At 40.2% G+C, this 17,167-nt stretch overlaps 1 protein-coding gene across 1 annotated transcript in view; it reads left to right on the forward strand.

The window, feature by feature from the left end:
* Window positions 1–17,167, forward strand: part of LOC136846459 (ribosome biogenesis protein BRX1 homolog) — an 82,369-nt gene that overhangs the window by 36,060 nt on the left and 29,142 nt on the right. The window contains exon 4 of the mRNA XM_067117254.1: window positions 4,178–4,435. Coding sequence (XP_066973355.1) covers window positions 4,178–4,435 — 258 coding nt within the window. The remainder of the gene's footprint in view (window positions 1–4,177; window positions 4,436–17,167) is intronic.

Raw genomic sequence — 17,167 nt, forward strand, 5'->3', positions numbered from 1 at the left:
ACTCATGTGCTACAAAAGGCGATCTTCCTGATTGCATTAGCATCAGGAGCCCGTATTAGTGAACTGGGCTGTCGTAGACGGGGACAATATATCACACAAACTGTTCGTAATCAATTATTATTGTCCCCTGGCCCATCATTCCTGGCCAAGAATGAGGATCCTTTAAGCTTTAAGAGGGAAATCTATTCTTATAAGAAAACTCAATTTAGCAGACAAAACATTATGCCCAGCTCAAGCACTCAAGGTTTACCTAGAGGTCACGGCAAACATCCCAGAAGGTCCGATTTTCCTACACCCTAGCACAAATAAACCATTCTCTCTACAAGGGCTGAGAATAATTTTAGTGTCCCTAGTTAAAAAGGCAAACGCACACTCCTTTCGTAGGTCACATGATATTAGGAAAGTGAGTAGTCATACCCGAAACTTACGCGAGGTTAGGTTCCAGAACCACTCGCCCAAGGCGAATTTTCGCATAAGTTTGGCATGGTCTCTAAAAATGCTAAAAAAAATTGTTATTTCTAAAGTTTAAACACTAAGTATGACCCTAATCATGCTCCCAAATTATTAAGCTAACCTTTAAATGAAAATAAAGTTACTTTAATTTCATGTAAAAGTTGGTTTAATTCATTACCCTTAAAAAAAAAGAAATAAATCTTTAACATGAAAATAGAGACTTGGAAGAGAATTTCTTGTCTCGCTCCCCTTGCGACTGATCTATTTTTAGAAGTCTTCTCAACCTCTTTTTAATAACATCTTTATTCTACGTCTCTTTCTCTTTGTTCTGAAATGCTTTTTCATGAACAAACTGTTTTGTAATTGGACTAATACAACTCTTAGTTATTATGTCTCTGTTTTAGAACATATTGCCACACTAGCATATTTGCACTTCATAGGTGGTACAAGTAAAATTAGGTCAATTTAAACTATCTACTGTACAGGTAAAAACATACAGAGAAATAATAAGATGTAAATATGTGTGAGCGCTAACTATAAACGAGAGAGAGAGAGATGGAGAGATAGATTAGGGTTGTCCTTACTTAAGAGAGTGAAATTATTTATCAGTTATCATGGAGAGAGAGAGAGAGAGAGAGAGAGAGAGAGAGAGAGAGAGAGAGAGAGAGAGAGAGAGAGAGTGAGATTGTCCTTACTTGAAATATCAAGTTAAATTATATATGAATTATTATGGAGACAGAGAGAATAACATGAGAAAGAGAGAGAGGTTATTCTTACATTAGATATCAAAAGATGGAAATTCAGCATTAAACTAACTTTTAAATGAAATTAAAGTTACTGTAATTTCATTTGAAAGTTAGCTTAATACATTACCCATAAAAAAGAAATAAATGGTTGATGTAAAATATAGGAGAGTGTAAAGATTGGTATGCTATTTCTCTCTCCCCATTCCACTAATCTATTTTTAGAAGTCTTCTCAACCTTGTTTTTAAAAACTTCTTTATTCTGTCTCTTTCTCTTTATTCTGAAATGCTCTATGTCTCTATGTTTTAGAGTGCCGAATTTACAGTTTGTATCTACTGTACAGTTAAAGACTTATAGAGAAACAGTAATATGAGAGAGAGAGAGAGAGAGATTTGTTGTGTAAAATTATATGAATTTTGTAATTACAGTTATATTATTATTATTATTATTATTATTATTATTATTATTATTATTATTATTATTGTTATTATTTGAAAATCAGTGCTTATTATTAGGTAAAAAATATATTTATCATACAAAACAAATAAACATATAAATGTACCTATACATTCTCTCATCTTAGTAAAAGAGAGAGAGAGAGAGAGAGATTATTACTATTATTATGTAATGTTATTTAATTTACACACAAAAGCTTGAAAACTTATAAAATACATAAAAAATTAAACAAACATTTTTGCAGGGTTTCTCAGTATTCACAAATGTTTGCTTGTCAGTGAAAAACTCGTGTATGACAATTAGTTAGGTTCCAATGAAAAGTTTGTGCGTCTGTGGATTCGTGCAACTCAAATTGTGCAAGTTCGGGGTATTACTGTACATCATTTGCCTTCTTCAGAAATGTATCTTTCAAAGAAGTCTTCAAAAGTACAGGTTGGGCATCAGAGACAGTGTTCTTAAAACATTACTGCCATGAGCTTGAACAGATTCATCTACACTGCATATCAGTAGGTGGTATGGTTAGTCCTGACCCCATAGGCTCTATAGCAGAAAGCCAGGGTCTTCTTAATGGGTGAATATGCTGACTATTGCTGGGAAGATGCGACAAGACTGTAGTCACACCCTGCATACTTAGGTAAGTCACTACAGAACTTCACCCTAAAAATGCAAGTTCTTATTTAGTTTCTCATTTCTTGTTACCAAAACCCCAAAAGGTTTTTTAGAATAAGGAATGGGCTTGAAACTTGTGGCTTGACCTCAGACCAGAAATGTGTTTTGTTTTTTCTTTGGATGTTTGGGATTAAAATTTTGAGAGCTTAAGCCTTTTGTCACCTGTCAATTTCTTATGTAAAGCTCCTTGAGGACGAAACAAGCGACTACGCTATCAAAAAACCGGTTTTGACATAGGAAAAACCTATTTTTGGTAGTTGCTGTTGAGTCTTCAAAACCCTCCCACTTCCCTGATGAAAAGGCATGGGATCATCCTACATTGACCAGCAGAGAGTAATGGAGGTGTTTTGCCTGCCCTGGTTGTAAACAAGATGGCTGACTTGCATGAGCAAGTTTTTGACGCAGGAAAAACTGGGTTCAGCTTCACTGAAGATAAGTGTCATTACGACACAATACCTGGCTACAAGACCAGGCTGGAAAAATTTTTCTTTGATACTAGTCTAGTAACCATGGAGCACTGGCACACCATGGGGGTAACTCCTTGAGGACTCAACAGCGACTACCAAAAATAGGTTTTTCCTACGTCAAAACCTGTTACTTTACCATAAAAATGTAATTTTTCCTAACATACAAACCTGAGGTTTTTTATATTTATGGCCCACCTCAGCTGATCCTCACTCTAGTACCTGGGCCAGAAGGCAAAGTAGAGTGCAGACTGACAGGTGGGCAGGGCTTCCCTCTTCCTATCAGTAGTTGACTACCTTGTAAATAAGTTTGAATGGCCATTCCAGCTTGAGTTTAGAAGCAAAATCATTATGTAAAGAACTTCAGGTTTGTGTGTCAGAGGAAAATACAAATTACTTTTAAAATTTGCTGTTTTTTAACTTCTCAAAAACAGTAATATTTAATGATTTTTATGCAGTTTATTTGTAAATGATTGATAATATCTTTTCAGATTATAGAACAAGAAATGGAATTGGACACATGTGAAAGACTTGAAAGTAAAAAAAGCTAAAAATGTTGTTTGGGCTTTGGAGTTTTTAAACTGTCTGACTAATGTACAGGCAGTCCCCGGTTATCGGTGATCCGGTTTTAAAGCACTTGTCTAGTGACAACGATAACCGGATTTTCGACACCGATTCCCAGTTATCGGCGCTGATCCCCCGGTTATCAGCACCGATAACCGGGGATCATCGCTGATTTTTGGTTGTCAGCGATTTTCGGTTATTATCACGCAGTCAGGAATGGAACCCCTGCCGATAACCAGGGACTGCCTGTAATTAAGCATAATGAAAAACAGGATTGTAATGCAGCAAAATAAAAAGAATACAATAGTGACTTTAGCTAAGGCAATTTGATATGTGGTGAAAAATGTTATCTTTTTTTTTTTAATGGAACAATTATATGAACTTTCTGTGTTTTGGTTGACAAAAGGTCTTCCGTAATGCAGTAAAAATAGCAAAGTATCAAGAACTAATCCTCCTCTTTTGTTTGTAATTTCTTAAATTTTGACATAAATTTGAGTAACATATATTTGGTTAAATTATTTAAGGTATTTTCACACCTATGTTGACAGTTAGCATTTGTACTTTATAATTTATATAATTTTTGTCACTTAGGTTAGCAGCCAGTGAGTACTGTATAAAGGAAGGTTTTCAATACATGTAGGTGGTTGACATATTCTGCCTTTTGTGATTAAATAATATTGTAACGTAGGAAAAGCCAGCTTTCATAAAAATGTTTCAGTAGTTTTAGTGTACAGTATTATGAAGACCAAGGTTTTATTAGTTAGTATAAAAGACTCATAAGTAGTATTGCTTTGACTTTTATCTGAGAATTGTTTTGCATTTTACAGTTCACACAATGCTAGAGCTTAAACTGACTGGGAATTGCCTAAAGGGATCCCGCCCACTTTTAAGCTTTGACGTAGGTTTTGATGCCCCTCACTGGCAGGTCATCAAGGAACTTCTTGTCCAGGTCTTCAGCACACCAAACCATCACCCAAAGAGTCAGCCATTTCATGATCATGTTATGTCCTTTTCTATTTTGGACAATAAGATTTGGGTTCGTAATTACGAAGTGCTAGCAATGGATGGGAAATTGGCAGAAATTGGTGAGAGTTCTTATTTTTCATTATCATTAGTGACCTTAGAATATTAATTATTTAAGAAAGCCATTATGTACAGTATTTTGAAATGAATTGTATTTTAAATAGGTACATTGTAAAATCTTGTTTGGAAACAAACAAACCCTTGTTTTTTTAGTCTGAATACAGCCTCTATTGTAAGTCAGCCATATTAAGTGAGTACAGTTTTGGCTGGTATCGTCTTTGGCAAGGAAACCATGTATGTAAAGTTATGTTTCCTGCTGACCTGCAAAGCTGTTGAATTTTTTTTCAGTGAATCAGTTGTTTTATGAGTTTATTAGAATATTTGCATACAAATTACAAGCCATTATTTGACCATATTTTTTGCTTTCTTTCTCACTGTCTTTGGTGAAGGGACCATTGGTAACATTTCTATGTTGAATAGCTGTGGGGCTGGCAGGAGGATTTTATTCCTCTCCTGCCAGTGAAATCTCGTAATTGGTTTCCACTTGGGAAATACTCAATTACTGGAGTTAGTCATTACCTTTTCCAGGTAGGAAAAGATCCATATCTCACCTTTTCATAGTAGGAAAAGACCCGTATCTCACCTGGTAAAATGTCTGCTGCTCAGTCAGTTGGACTGCAGTCATTTAGTGGCTGAGAGTCAAGGAGAAATCAAACTTAAGATTTTGTTGGTTGCAGCACCATTACACAATATCTTTAGCTGGAAGAAAGTTTGTTCATTGTTTAAATAAGAGAGAAAAGATGAAGTAGCATATTTTCTTACTGTTGATCCTGAAGGTTGAGTTCCCGTTTAATACATACCCTTCCAGATCAGGTAGCATGAAAAAATAATTCCTTTTGTTCTTGAAAAACACTCAGACATACCTTTCCCACATTCAATGTGAAGGGCATTTATGTTGACAAAAGAATGGAAGTTTACTTTAATAGAAGTTATGAATTCAACAGGAATGTTCATAGACCTACTGCTGTTACTTGTACATGTGAGCTCCTTAAAAGACTCAGGATTTGTTGTTGACCACTAATAAGTGCACTACAACCCTTCATGTTGAACCTTCATGCCTGCTTGTTACATGAACCTTTTAACCAGCTTTTATTGATGAAATTATTATTATTATTATTATTATTATTATTATTATTATTATTATTATTATTATTATTATTATTATTCTGAAGATGAACCCTGTTCATATGGAACAAACCCACAGGGGGCCATTGTCTTGAAATTCAAGCCCCCAAAGAATATGGTGCTCATTAGGAAGTAAGAGAAGGTAAAGGGAAATACAGAAAGAGGAGGTCACTAATTAAAAGGAAAAAATAAATTAATAAATAGATAATGTTTTAAAATGCAAGGAGAATAGCATTACGGTAGTAATGAATTACATCTTCACTTCAGTTCTTGACGTTCCAGTTGCACAACATCCTCAGGGATAATTGGTATACATCTCCAGCCCTCTTTCAGTATCTTTATTCCAGGAATACAGGAGCCTGTTGATTGTGCTTTTAAGAAACTAAAATGGAACAAGAAACTTTTTTTTTCACATGTTAGATATCACAATGTTGGATGCACAAATACTGTTTACGCTCAAGAACCATAAAAAAAATGTACATTGCCAGATTTCATAATTGAAATGACACTAGCTGTTATAAGATAATGCTGTTGAACGCCCCTCACCTGGTCGTAGCTCTGCTGTTGGATATCCAACCCGACTTTCTGCATGTCATTTCATTTGTACGATGCCAGTGCCACCAGGTGCCAAAAAACAGAGTACAAAGAGCTGGCTATGTCTGCCGACATGCAAATCGTCGACCACAGCAGAGAGAAGACACTTGCTTCCATTGCCGTGAATGTGAAACTGTATGCCATTATGTACAGAACCATGTTTTTAAGAATATCATACTCTTAGAAATTTGTAAAAATTATAAAGAAAAAAGAAAATGTAGTTTGCCCTCATCCTTCGAGAGAGGAAAGAAATAAGAACTAGGAGCAGATCTCCTTCATTCTCCATTTAGAGAATTGAAGGCAAAGCTGATCCTGAGGGGACAACTTCTGCAGCGACGACAGGACACCAAAGACGACTAGCTCTAGCCGGGCTGGCTGCTCCCGAAGTCAGGAACACGGGAGGGGAGATGGAAAGGAAGTTCGATGAAAGGTTGCCGAAACCCGGAGGAAAACAGATACTTCTCATAAAGTATATTCACTGCCAGGTCTTGACTATGTTGCTGTCATATAGTCCAATGACTTAATAGTAATTTCATCAAGGCACCAGCAGAAGGAGAACGCCGTTCTGAGCGTTCTCCCTTCCTCTCCTCCCTTTGTCCTCTTCCCATTGGAAAGAGGGTTGAAAGCGACACATGTATGCATACTTTCTAAGAGAATGAGGAAGGCTGGGTGCTCTGCGAGCGCCCTTGGAGCCTGACTTCTTAGGGGCTGAGGAAGGGCTAGCCTGCCATTGTCCGGAGGACAAGGCAGTTGTCCTGTCATGTTCCTTGACTACTGCAGTATCTACCTACTCTGCAAAAGAGAGGTCCGTTCCTGAGGGAATGTGACGACTCGGGACTTACTAGACCGGAGATCGGAATCAGAACAGTGTCCCTCTCCTTAGCACCAGAGTTGCCCACAGGCTGCTGTCTGGTGCTGGGTAGGTGAACCCACTGCCAGACTGGAACAGTCTCTAGAAGGCAGAGACCTCTTCAGAAATGGTTGCATCCGAGGAGGCAAAGTCTTGAAAAAGATAAGGAACACTGATTCATCAACAAGACTATCTGGAGGGACAACATAGCGGTGTCCTCCAGGTTTGCTGTCTCTTGTTGCTAGAGGGAACACCCTTCGCAGCAAAGAGAAACAGCGAGAGATCCGAGTCAGGATGAGTCAGAGCCATGAAAATCTGCTAGTCAGCATAAGACCCCTCCGAGGCAAGAAGAATCGCTTCTGTTGAGGAAGAGGAAGGGAAAGGAGCTTGATTGGGTGGCTCAACCAAAATGAACCCCTTATCCAGGGAAAAGGCATTCATCTCGTCGAAAGCCCTTATAGCAAGCAAGGATGGTGGCAGCCCCAACAAAGCCCCTGCAAGGAGCAGTGAAGAGTATTGACAGGGAATGCCGTGGTCCTCTCCCTGAGATCATTGTGCTGACGAATCAGCGTGAAGATCTCTGCGAAAAAGAAAATTGAAGATGTCCGCATCTCAAAGAAGACCCTCGAGTCCTCTTGGGGCCCGACACTCCTGATCTCTTTTCCTTGGAGGGATAACTTCGCCAGAACCCAGAAAACCATCCTCGACTACTCGGATGTACTGCAAGCCAGTTCGGTAACCGAGCCTGAGATGTAGATCCATGTAGCGGAACTCTGATAAGAAACAAAACTCATCAGAGTCCTCTCTATCCAACTCACATCCCCCTGAGGAGAGAAGAAAAGCATTCTTACCTGTCCTGCTAGAAGAACCAGCATGAGAGGCCAACCGCGGGTGATCATCAACCAGAGGTAATGATATCAGCATGGATGAAGGAGAGCTCTAATGACACGGCAAAGCGCTAACCTGAAGAAAGCAAAAGTTCACTTGAGCTGAGTCTCCTGAAGGAAGGAGAACCTCGACAGCAATTGGTTTGCTGAACCAATCGCGTAAATGCAATCAGGGGCCAGCGAGCAAGCTGAGCCAATCTCAAAGCGCAATCGGACTGGGCGAGCAGGCCGAGCTGATCCAAACCAATCGTGTAAACGCTATCGGTGGCTGGGCGAGCAAGCAGGGCTGAGCCGAGCCAAGCCAGTAAATCTCAGCAGTGAACTGGCGCTGTCCTCTAGACATACTTTAATCTCCTCCGAGGCCGAAGCCCCTGGAGAAGGTTTAAAGGGGATTCTTGTCTGTTAACCCAAGTGCTCGAACCCAAGGGTCTGAGACAGAAGTTTGAACTGACCAAGCACTCAAAATGAAGCAGTTAGGAGGTGTCGAAACATCCGAATATTTTGACACCTTCTCTCATCCTGTGCCTAAACCAGACCAGAGAGCAAACTCCCTAGTACAGGTTTGGGGAGTGCCCAAGATTCTGAAGAAACCCAGACACTCAACAACATATTAGTCGAGTACTCGCGATCCCAAGGAATCCGAGAACTCAATCGAAGAGCTCAGCAATACTCCCGAACCTTGTAATAACAATCATTGGGGGTAAGCTCCTCTTGGCTTCAGAAGAAAACCGAGGCGGGACAGGCAGACTTAGATGCAGACTTTTAAGAACTGGAATTGAGAGCGTGGCCTCAAAAGGTCGCGCACTCAAGGCCCCCATGATAGAGACCCCAATGGGGAATGCAAATCGGTTCCTGACCCCAAGGGCCAGGAAGAGCCAAACAAGGGAATGCACTACCTCTCCAAAGAGAGGTAGTCCCTCAGAAGTCCTGCAGGACCTCTGAAGGGAACCTCCTCCTTGCCTCTCCAGGTGCTTGAACCCTTGGAACCGAGACACCAGGCTGGGAACCTGACCCAGCATTGTTTCGGAACTGAGTGAGCACTCAAAACAGCACTGGCAGGAAAAACTGAGACACTTGCATGTCATGGTTCTTTCTCTCGCCCTGTGCCTGAACTGGGATGGTGAAAGGTCTCTCTGACACTGGTTTGGGACGCAAGAGACTCCAAAGATTCTCAAGCACTTGATGTGATTCAACAAAGTTGAGAACCCGACACAGCACCAGTCTAGAAGCAGGGCTCCTAGAATGGCGACAGGAGCAAAACCCAAAGTCTGCGCGCCTGCACCCCCCAAAACGTAAGACCCTGTGTTAAGTAATTTGGTTCCCGAGCCCAAAGGCCAGGAAGAGCCAACAAGAGATCCCACTGCCTCCCAGAAGGGAGGCATCCCCTTAGAAGCCCCATGGCGGGACTTCTTAGGGAAGGGAGAGGCAGCTTCCTCTTCTTCAGCCCACGAGCCTCAGAAGAAGAAGGGAAAAAGGCAGCAGAAGACAAAGTCGAAGATCAAGTTGAAGACTTCTTCCACAATCTCTTCTCCGACATCTTCTACAGGATGGTGATCAGGAAACACAGGAACCGCTGGGGCAGCCAAATCAGGAAGTGCAAAGGGAGCGGCCCAGACAACAGGAACACCAGGAGAAGCAACAGGAGCGACCAGGGCAACTGAGGCAGGAGGCACAACAGGAGCAGCCTGGCCAGCAGGAGCTTCAGGAACGTCAGCAGCAGTGACAGGGGCAACCAGGCAGCTGGGGCAGGAGGCACAGGAGTGGCCCGGTGACTGGCCACCAGGGCAACTGGAGCAAAAATACAGGAGGCTCCGCAGGAGCAGACGAGACCACAGGTACGACAAGAGGCAGTGACGCAGCATATAGGAGTGTCAGAGAATGAATAGCGGTTGGTCTCCCTTGTCAGGGCACAGTGTTGACACACTCGTGGGGATCTTAGCCATTACCGCCACAGTGATCGCCGTTGAAGTATCCACTGTATGAGAGCAGCCTTCCTGCCACAGCAAAACTTCAGCTGCGCTTGACAATGCTTGATGTCAACCTGGAGAGAAAACAAAAAAAGATTAGCAAAGGGAGACTCATCTCGCTCCGAGGGGGATTGTCCTGTGAAGTGACAGGAGGCCCCTCAGAAGAGGTCGTCCGACTGCCCACCATCGATCTTCACTTGATGAGCGAGCAAAGAGGACGAAAGAGAGAGAGCCAGAAGGGAAACTACCAGAAGGAACTGAGGGGCAGTCACCAAGGGTGCTGTCGGAGGTGAATAATCTTGTGATGATGCCCAGCAATTCCCTCCCAATAAAGTTCCTACTGGCAAAGCTGCCTGCGGCACAGGCGGCTAAGATCAACACTTGCACAAGACAGAAATTTACATTCACACTCCCGAACAAGGAGCGGAGGGCGTGAGGCCCAAATGATAGGGGAGAGAAAATTTACACCCCTGGCCACCGATGCCAAGAAACACACACTGAGGAATGACGGGCTTACCGCAAGGCCATGAAAATCATGGGTTTGTATATTAAAAAATATCAAACACACACTATATACATAAAAACAACACAAAAGATCCGACTGGGAAAGAAGAGCTTAACACCCATCAGGCAGAGAGCTCCGAAAACACGTCTGGACAGCATGACGGCCGAAAGCAAATTGGAATGTTTACGTCAGGGCAGGCGGGACTCCCGCCTACCGGATGGTAGTTACTGCCTGACCACCTCTTTGCATTTGTATAGTAAATCATTAAAAATTTTAAACAAATACATATCATTCCCAGGTTTTTTTTTCTCTCTCTCTCTCACTGAGATAGATTTTTATGCATATGTAACCTATGTTTATTTGGTTTGTATACAGTACCGTAGTTTTACAGATAAACATGGCGTTACTTTGTTATTAATTTTTTTCATATTTTCCGTGCTATAATTAAAACTTTTTGCATTTGTATAGTAAATTATTAAAATTTTTAAACAGTCTTTTTCTTGGATTCTTCAGAGCGAGGGGTGGGGGCACATACCTGTCTATTAACTTGATGAAGGGGAGCTTTGCCCACAAGTGGTCACTGAAAAATTCTCTCTCTCTCTCTCTCTCTCTCTCTCTCTCTCTCTCTCTCTCTCTCTCTCTCTCTCTCTCTCTCTCTCTCTCTCTCTCTCTCTCAGAAAATCAGAAAGTGGAAAAAAGGTCTTGCAAAAGAAAAGAATGCATGGAAAGTGATGGAGCTAAAAGGTAAGATAGAAAATGCAGAACAAAAGATTATACAGTCAAAGAAAAAGAAAATCAGGACCTTGAAGAAAGGATCCTACAAAATATCAAACAAAGCCCCAAAATTTTTTTACTCATATGCCAAAAAAATTAATAAAATAAGAGTAGAAATAGGCCCTCTAAGAATTGAAGGGCGATTAACAAATGAAAAAAAGGAAATATGTAACATATCAACAGAAAGATATAAGAGTGAATTCACACCTAGAATTGATAATGAGGATAATGATACAGAAATAAGAGATGAAAATAGTGAATATTTATCGGACATAGATATTGCTGAAGCCCCGATATTGTGCAGGCTATTAATGAGATTAAAAATGGATCAGCAGCAGGACCTGATGGTGTTCCTGCCATTTTGTTAAAGAAAGTGGTTCATTCAATCGCAAAAAGCCGCATAATATTATTAAGACAAGTATAGATACAGGCAAGATTTATGATGAACATAAATTGATATATTACCCCAACTTTCAAAGGTGGATCAAGACTAGAGGCAAGTAATTATAGGCCTGTGAGTCTGACATCTCATATTATGAAAGCTTACGAAAGGGTAATTAAAAAATATATAATGAAACATTTAATGAAAAATAGTTCGTTTAATATAGGACAACATGGTTTTGTACCCGGAAGAAGTACACAAACCCAACTGTTAGTCCACCATGAAAGCATGTATAAAAATATGATAAACGAAAAAGATACAGATGTGGTTTACCTAGACTTTGCAAAAGCTTTTGACAAGGTAGACCATAGTATATTAGCGAAAAAAATTAGAAAACATAACATTGTGGATAAAGTAGGAAGATGGATAAAAGAATTTTTGCAAAACAGAAAACAGATAGTGATTGCTAATGATGAGAAATCGGATGAAGCTACGGTAATATCCAAGGTGCCACAAGGTACGGTGTTAGCTGCATTGCTGTTTGTGATTATGATTGCAGACATAGACAGTAATGTTAAGGACTCGGTAGTGAGAAGTTTCTCTGATGACACAAGAATAAGTAGAGATTAATTGTGATGAAGATAGGAACTTCGCTACAAAGAGACCTAAACAATATATATAAATGGGCAGAGGTAAATAGGATGGTATTTAACTCTGATAAATTTGAATCAATAAACTATGGTGATAAAGAAGGAATTCAATATGCATATAAAGGACCTAATAATGAGACAATCACAAATAAGGAAGCAGTTAAAGACCTTGGTGTGGTGTTGAATAGGAATATGTTATGCAATGACAAATAGCAATAATATTGGCAAAATGCAAAGCAAAAATGGGAATGTTGTTCGGCACTTCAAAACAAGAAAGCCGAACACATGATTATGCTTTTATAAACGTATGTATGTAGTCCACTTGAATATTGCAATATAATATGGTACCCTCACTACCAAAAGGATATTGCATAAATAGAGAGAGTGTACAAAGGTCCTTTACAGCTAGAATAGAAGAAGTTAAGGACCTTGAATACTGGAAAAGACTACAATTCTTAAATTTATATAGTCTTGAAAGGAGAAGAGAACGCTACATGATTATCCAGGCATGGAAACAGATAGAAGGAATTACTGAAAACATCATGGAGCTAAAAATATCAGAAAGAGCGAGCAGAGGTAGATTAATAGTGCCCAAAACTATGGCAGGAAAACTAAGGAAAGCACACAGGACATTAATCCACCACACACCAGCATCGATAATGCAGCATCTATTCAATGCGCTACCAGCTCATCTGAAAAACATATCAGGAGTGAGCGTAGATGTGTTTAAGAATAAGCTCGACAAATATCTAAGATGCATCCCAGACCATCCAAGACTGGGAGATGCAAAATATACCGGAAGATGCATTAGCAATTCTCTGGTAGACATCAGAGGTGCCTCACACTGAGGACCTGGGGCAACCCGAAGGAACTGTAAGGTCTCTTTCCCTCATAACTCAAGAATTTCCATCTTTGATATCTAACATGAAAATAACTTCTCTCTCTCTCTATCTCTGTTATTGGCTGGAAGGGTTAGAAGTATGTACGGATATATTTTTAAGGGTACAGTGTTTACGATGACTTTGAAATGATATTAATAATATCATTTCAAAGATTAATACAGTAATGGGATAATAGTTTAAGGTATATTTGATGTAGGATGCTAGTTTAAGGTATACATTTGGTATTTGAACTTTCAAGATAGGCAGTTATAAGCAGATTTTAACTATTTGCGGGGTTGTGGTATGCATCCTACATGAATCGGGGTTAACTGTAACCTCTTAACCCTTAAGGGATGAATTGAGCCTCAGTATGAAGTAAAACAGGATTGGGGAGACGGACGGATTGAGCCTGAGTGTGAAACAGTATTACGCAACACTGATATGGTAAGAATGAGTCGAGAGAGAAGGTGCCAATACTTCTATATGCTATAAATTCACTAATGGCAACTTTTATACTGACCTGAGAGTCGTATCAGTGTTGCCACAGACGTCTTTCCAGCCATCGGTAATGTTTCTGACTTGAAGGGGGAAAGTACTGCATCTCTCTCTCACATGAGTCTTTTTGTAAATTTGCTTGTAAATGTACGAAGGGGTTGCTGTTGTGTTTTTGTTTTTGTCTTTTACGATAGTATGTTGGTTATAAATGTTATTTTACAAAGAAAATTGCAAAGAAATATTGGAAAAAGCATGTAAAGGTAAAAAAAAAAGTTACTGAATCTTCCTTCTCTTAAATTTACGTGAATATTTTTCAACAAATATACAAAAAATTTGTTACTGCTTTTATTTCTTATCTGTTTTGATATTGTGTGAGCAGTAATAATAATTTTACAAAATACAATAAATTTATTTATTAGAAAAAACATGTAAGTTGGTAAAATTTACGATTTTCTTGTAAGTGAGACCCCACAAGGGGTTGTAGATAGTCATTTTCAACTTCTCGTGGAAGGTAGGGAAAATTTTTTAGAATTTTTTTATTTATACCGTGTAAATGTATGTGTCATTCTCTTTCCATTGATGTGATTTTTTTTTTTATTTCGCCAACCTCAAAGTTTCCCCGGTCTGGGGTGCTGCACATTGATAAATTATGCTGTCCCTTAAGGGTTAAGGTGGAAGGAACGAGGCCATGGCTTGGATGGGTCCTCGTTCTTGGCTAGGAAACCTAGGTTGGGTAGTCTCATTCTTGGCTAGGAAACCTAGGGTAAAAGAGCACACTGTGTCTCCTTTGGAGAAGCCTACCCGTTTATCAATAGCCTGCAGCTTACTTTACATGCTTGGCAGTAGCCAAAGCCACGAGGTGGAGTGTCTTCCGAGTGAGGTCCTTTAGGGAAGCGGAATGAAGGGATTTGAAAGAAGGGCCTGTGAGCCATTTAGCACTATGTCTAGGTTCCAGGAAACCAAATTGGCCTTCTTCTGCTTAGAAGTGTCGAATGGCTTGATGAGGTTATTAAGATCTGGGTTCGATGACAAATCCAGACCTCTAAGCTTAAAAACCGAGCTAAGCATAGCTCGATACCCCTTAATGGTGGAAGAGGACAGACTTCAACCCTCAGATAGAGAGTAGGAAATCAGCTATTTGGGTCCAAGATGTCTCAGAAGACGAGATGTTGTGTCTGAGACATCTCTGAAAAACTTCCCACTTTGCTTGGTAGACATCGCAAGAAGATTGGCATCTGCATCTTGCAATAGCTTCTGAAGCTGCTATTGAAAAGCCTTTAGCTCTGACATGCTTCCTGATAGTCTGAAGCCTGTCAGAGCAAGCGTTGACAACCTTTGGTGATATAACTTTAAAGTGAGGCTGGTTGAGTAGCCACAGTTTTTGGGGAAGTAGCCTTGGGAAGTCCACCAAAAGCCGTAGAAGGTCCGGGAACCGTTCCATGGGCCAGAACGGGCTACAAGGGTCATTGAGACTTTGTGGTGCGAGATGAACTCATCAGCATTCCCCCTGCCATGTTGAAGGGTGGAAAGGCATACAGATCCAGGCCAGACCAGTTTTGGAGCATGGTGTCTGTTGCCCATGCCAGGGGATCCAGGGCTGGAGAGCAGACAAAGGAAAGTTGATGTGTTGTTCACCCCGAATTTAGATGAATGCTGGATGACTGCCTTTTGCCTGACCTGCTAGCTCTGCTTCTAGGTACCGAGAAGATTTCCTCCAACCCACCCTTCTGTGTCAGCAATACGTGAAGCAGTTCCTCAGGCAGTATAGTCCCTGTGCCTTCACGACTGGAGACTGCAGCTTCCCTTGCAAGCATAGGCTTCTCGCCGAGTGTCAATGGAGATAGCTGGATATCTCTATCAATCCTCTGCAGCAGTACCCAGGGATTGGAGCCATCTTTGCTGGTTGATATTGACAGGACTTTTTTCTCTGGTCAGATCCGCTCTTCAGCAGGCCGCGGACCTCCGTGTCCTCTTTGCCGAGAGTTACTTCTCTCTGGTGCAGTTGTGAAGACTTAGGTCCACATTTGACTTAGTCTTTCACAGAAGTAGCCCTTTTCTCCTCAGTTGAGGTTTAGCTACTGATGAGAAGCTTCGATCGGTCTTGCTCTCCCAGGGACCTCAGGCCCCTGGGCGGCATGTGACTCTTGTTTAGGGTTCCCAAGAATTTTATATGTAAAAATTTCATTGGTTTCAGAAACGTAAATGTACCCCGCACAAATCAGTACTCCGCACGTGCCCTTGCGAGAGTCGCCTAGAGTTCTGACTCTCAAGACCATCTCGTCTCACTGGCATTGGATAAGAGGATAGACGATCTTCATGGACCCTCTTTGCTGTGAGCATTCAAGGGATGGGGATTAGTAGCTTGACTCCATCTCAGATGTTGTAGCAAATTCCGAACCTGTCAGCACCTGTTGTCAGGTTCAAGTTCTTCATGATCCCCTTCCCCTTGGACTTTGTAGTCAATGATCCAGATCAATCACTGCTTTGTCCTGTTAGGGTACTGCAGTACTTTCTGAAGAAGTCTCGACATCTCTGATGGATGTCAACAACTTTGCACTAGTACTAACTCACCCAAGAAAGTGTCCAAAGAAACGTCTTTCTCTCTGGCCTCATGAGACGACTGGAAGGGCGTACAGTCATACCCCGAACTTACACGAGGTTAGGTTCCAGGACTCCTTGCGCAGGGTGAATTTTCGCGTAAGTTTGGCATGGTCTCTAAAAATGCTAATAAATGCTTATTTCTAAAGTTAAAACACTAAATATGACCCAAATCATGCTCCTAAATTATTAAGTTAACTTTTAAATGAAATTAAAGTTATTGTAATTTCTTTTAAAAAGTTAGCTTGATATGTTACCTAAAAAAAAATAAATGACATAAAAACAGAGAGTTGGAAGAGAATTTCTCTCTCTCTCTCTCCCCTCCCTTCTGACTGATCTATTTTTAGAAGTCTTTTAACCTCTTTTTAATAACTTCTTTTATTCTACATCTCTTTCTCTTTGTTCTGAAATGCTTTTTCATGAACAAACAAGTATTTTATTTTGACTAATACAACTCTTCGTTTTTATGTCCCTGTGTTTTAGAACATATTTGCCACACTAGCACATTTACACTTCGTAGACTGTACGGGTAATATTAGATCAATTTAAACTATCTACTGTACAGGTAAAGACGTACAGAGAAATAATAAGTTGTAAAAATGTTTGAGGGCTAACTGTGAACGAGAGAGAGAGAGAAATAAAGGTTGTCCTTACTTAAGAGAGTGAAATTATTTATCAATTATTACGGAGACTGAGAGAATAACACACAAGAGAGAGAGAGAGAGAAAGAGAGAGGTGTTGTCCCTACTTGAAATATCAAGTTAAACTATTTATGAAATATGGAGACAGAGAGAATAACATGAGAGAGAGAGAGAGAAGTTATTCTTACGTTAGATATCAAATGATGGAAATTCAGTATTAAACTAACGATATCAAATGATGGAAATTCAGTATTAAACTAACTTTTAAATGAAATTAAAGTTACTGTAATTTTATTTAAAAGTTAGCTTAATACATTACCCTAAAAAAGAAATAAATGGTTAATGTAAGAATATAGGAGTGTGTGAAGATTAGTATCTATTTCTC

This window comes from Macrobrachium rosenbergii, chromosome 15, assembly GCF_040412425.1.
Source record: "Macrobrachium rosenbergii isolate ZJJX-2024 chromosome 15, ASM4041242v1, whole genome shotgun sequence".
Lineage (NCBI taxonomy): Eukaryota > Metazoa > Arthropoda > Malacostraca > Decapoda > Palaemonidae > Macrobrachium > Macrobrachium rosenbergii.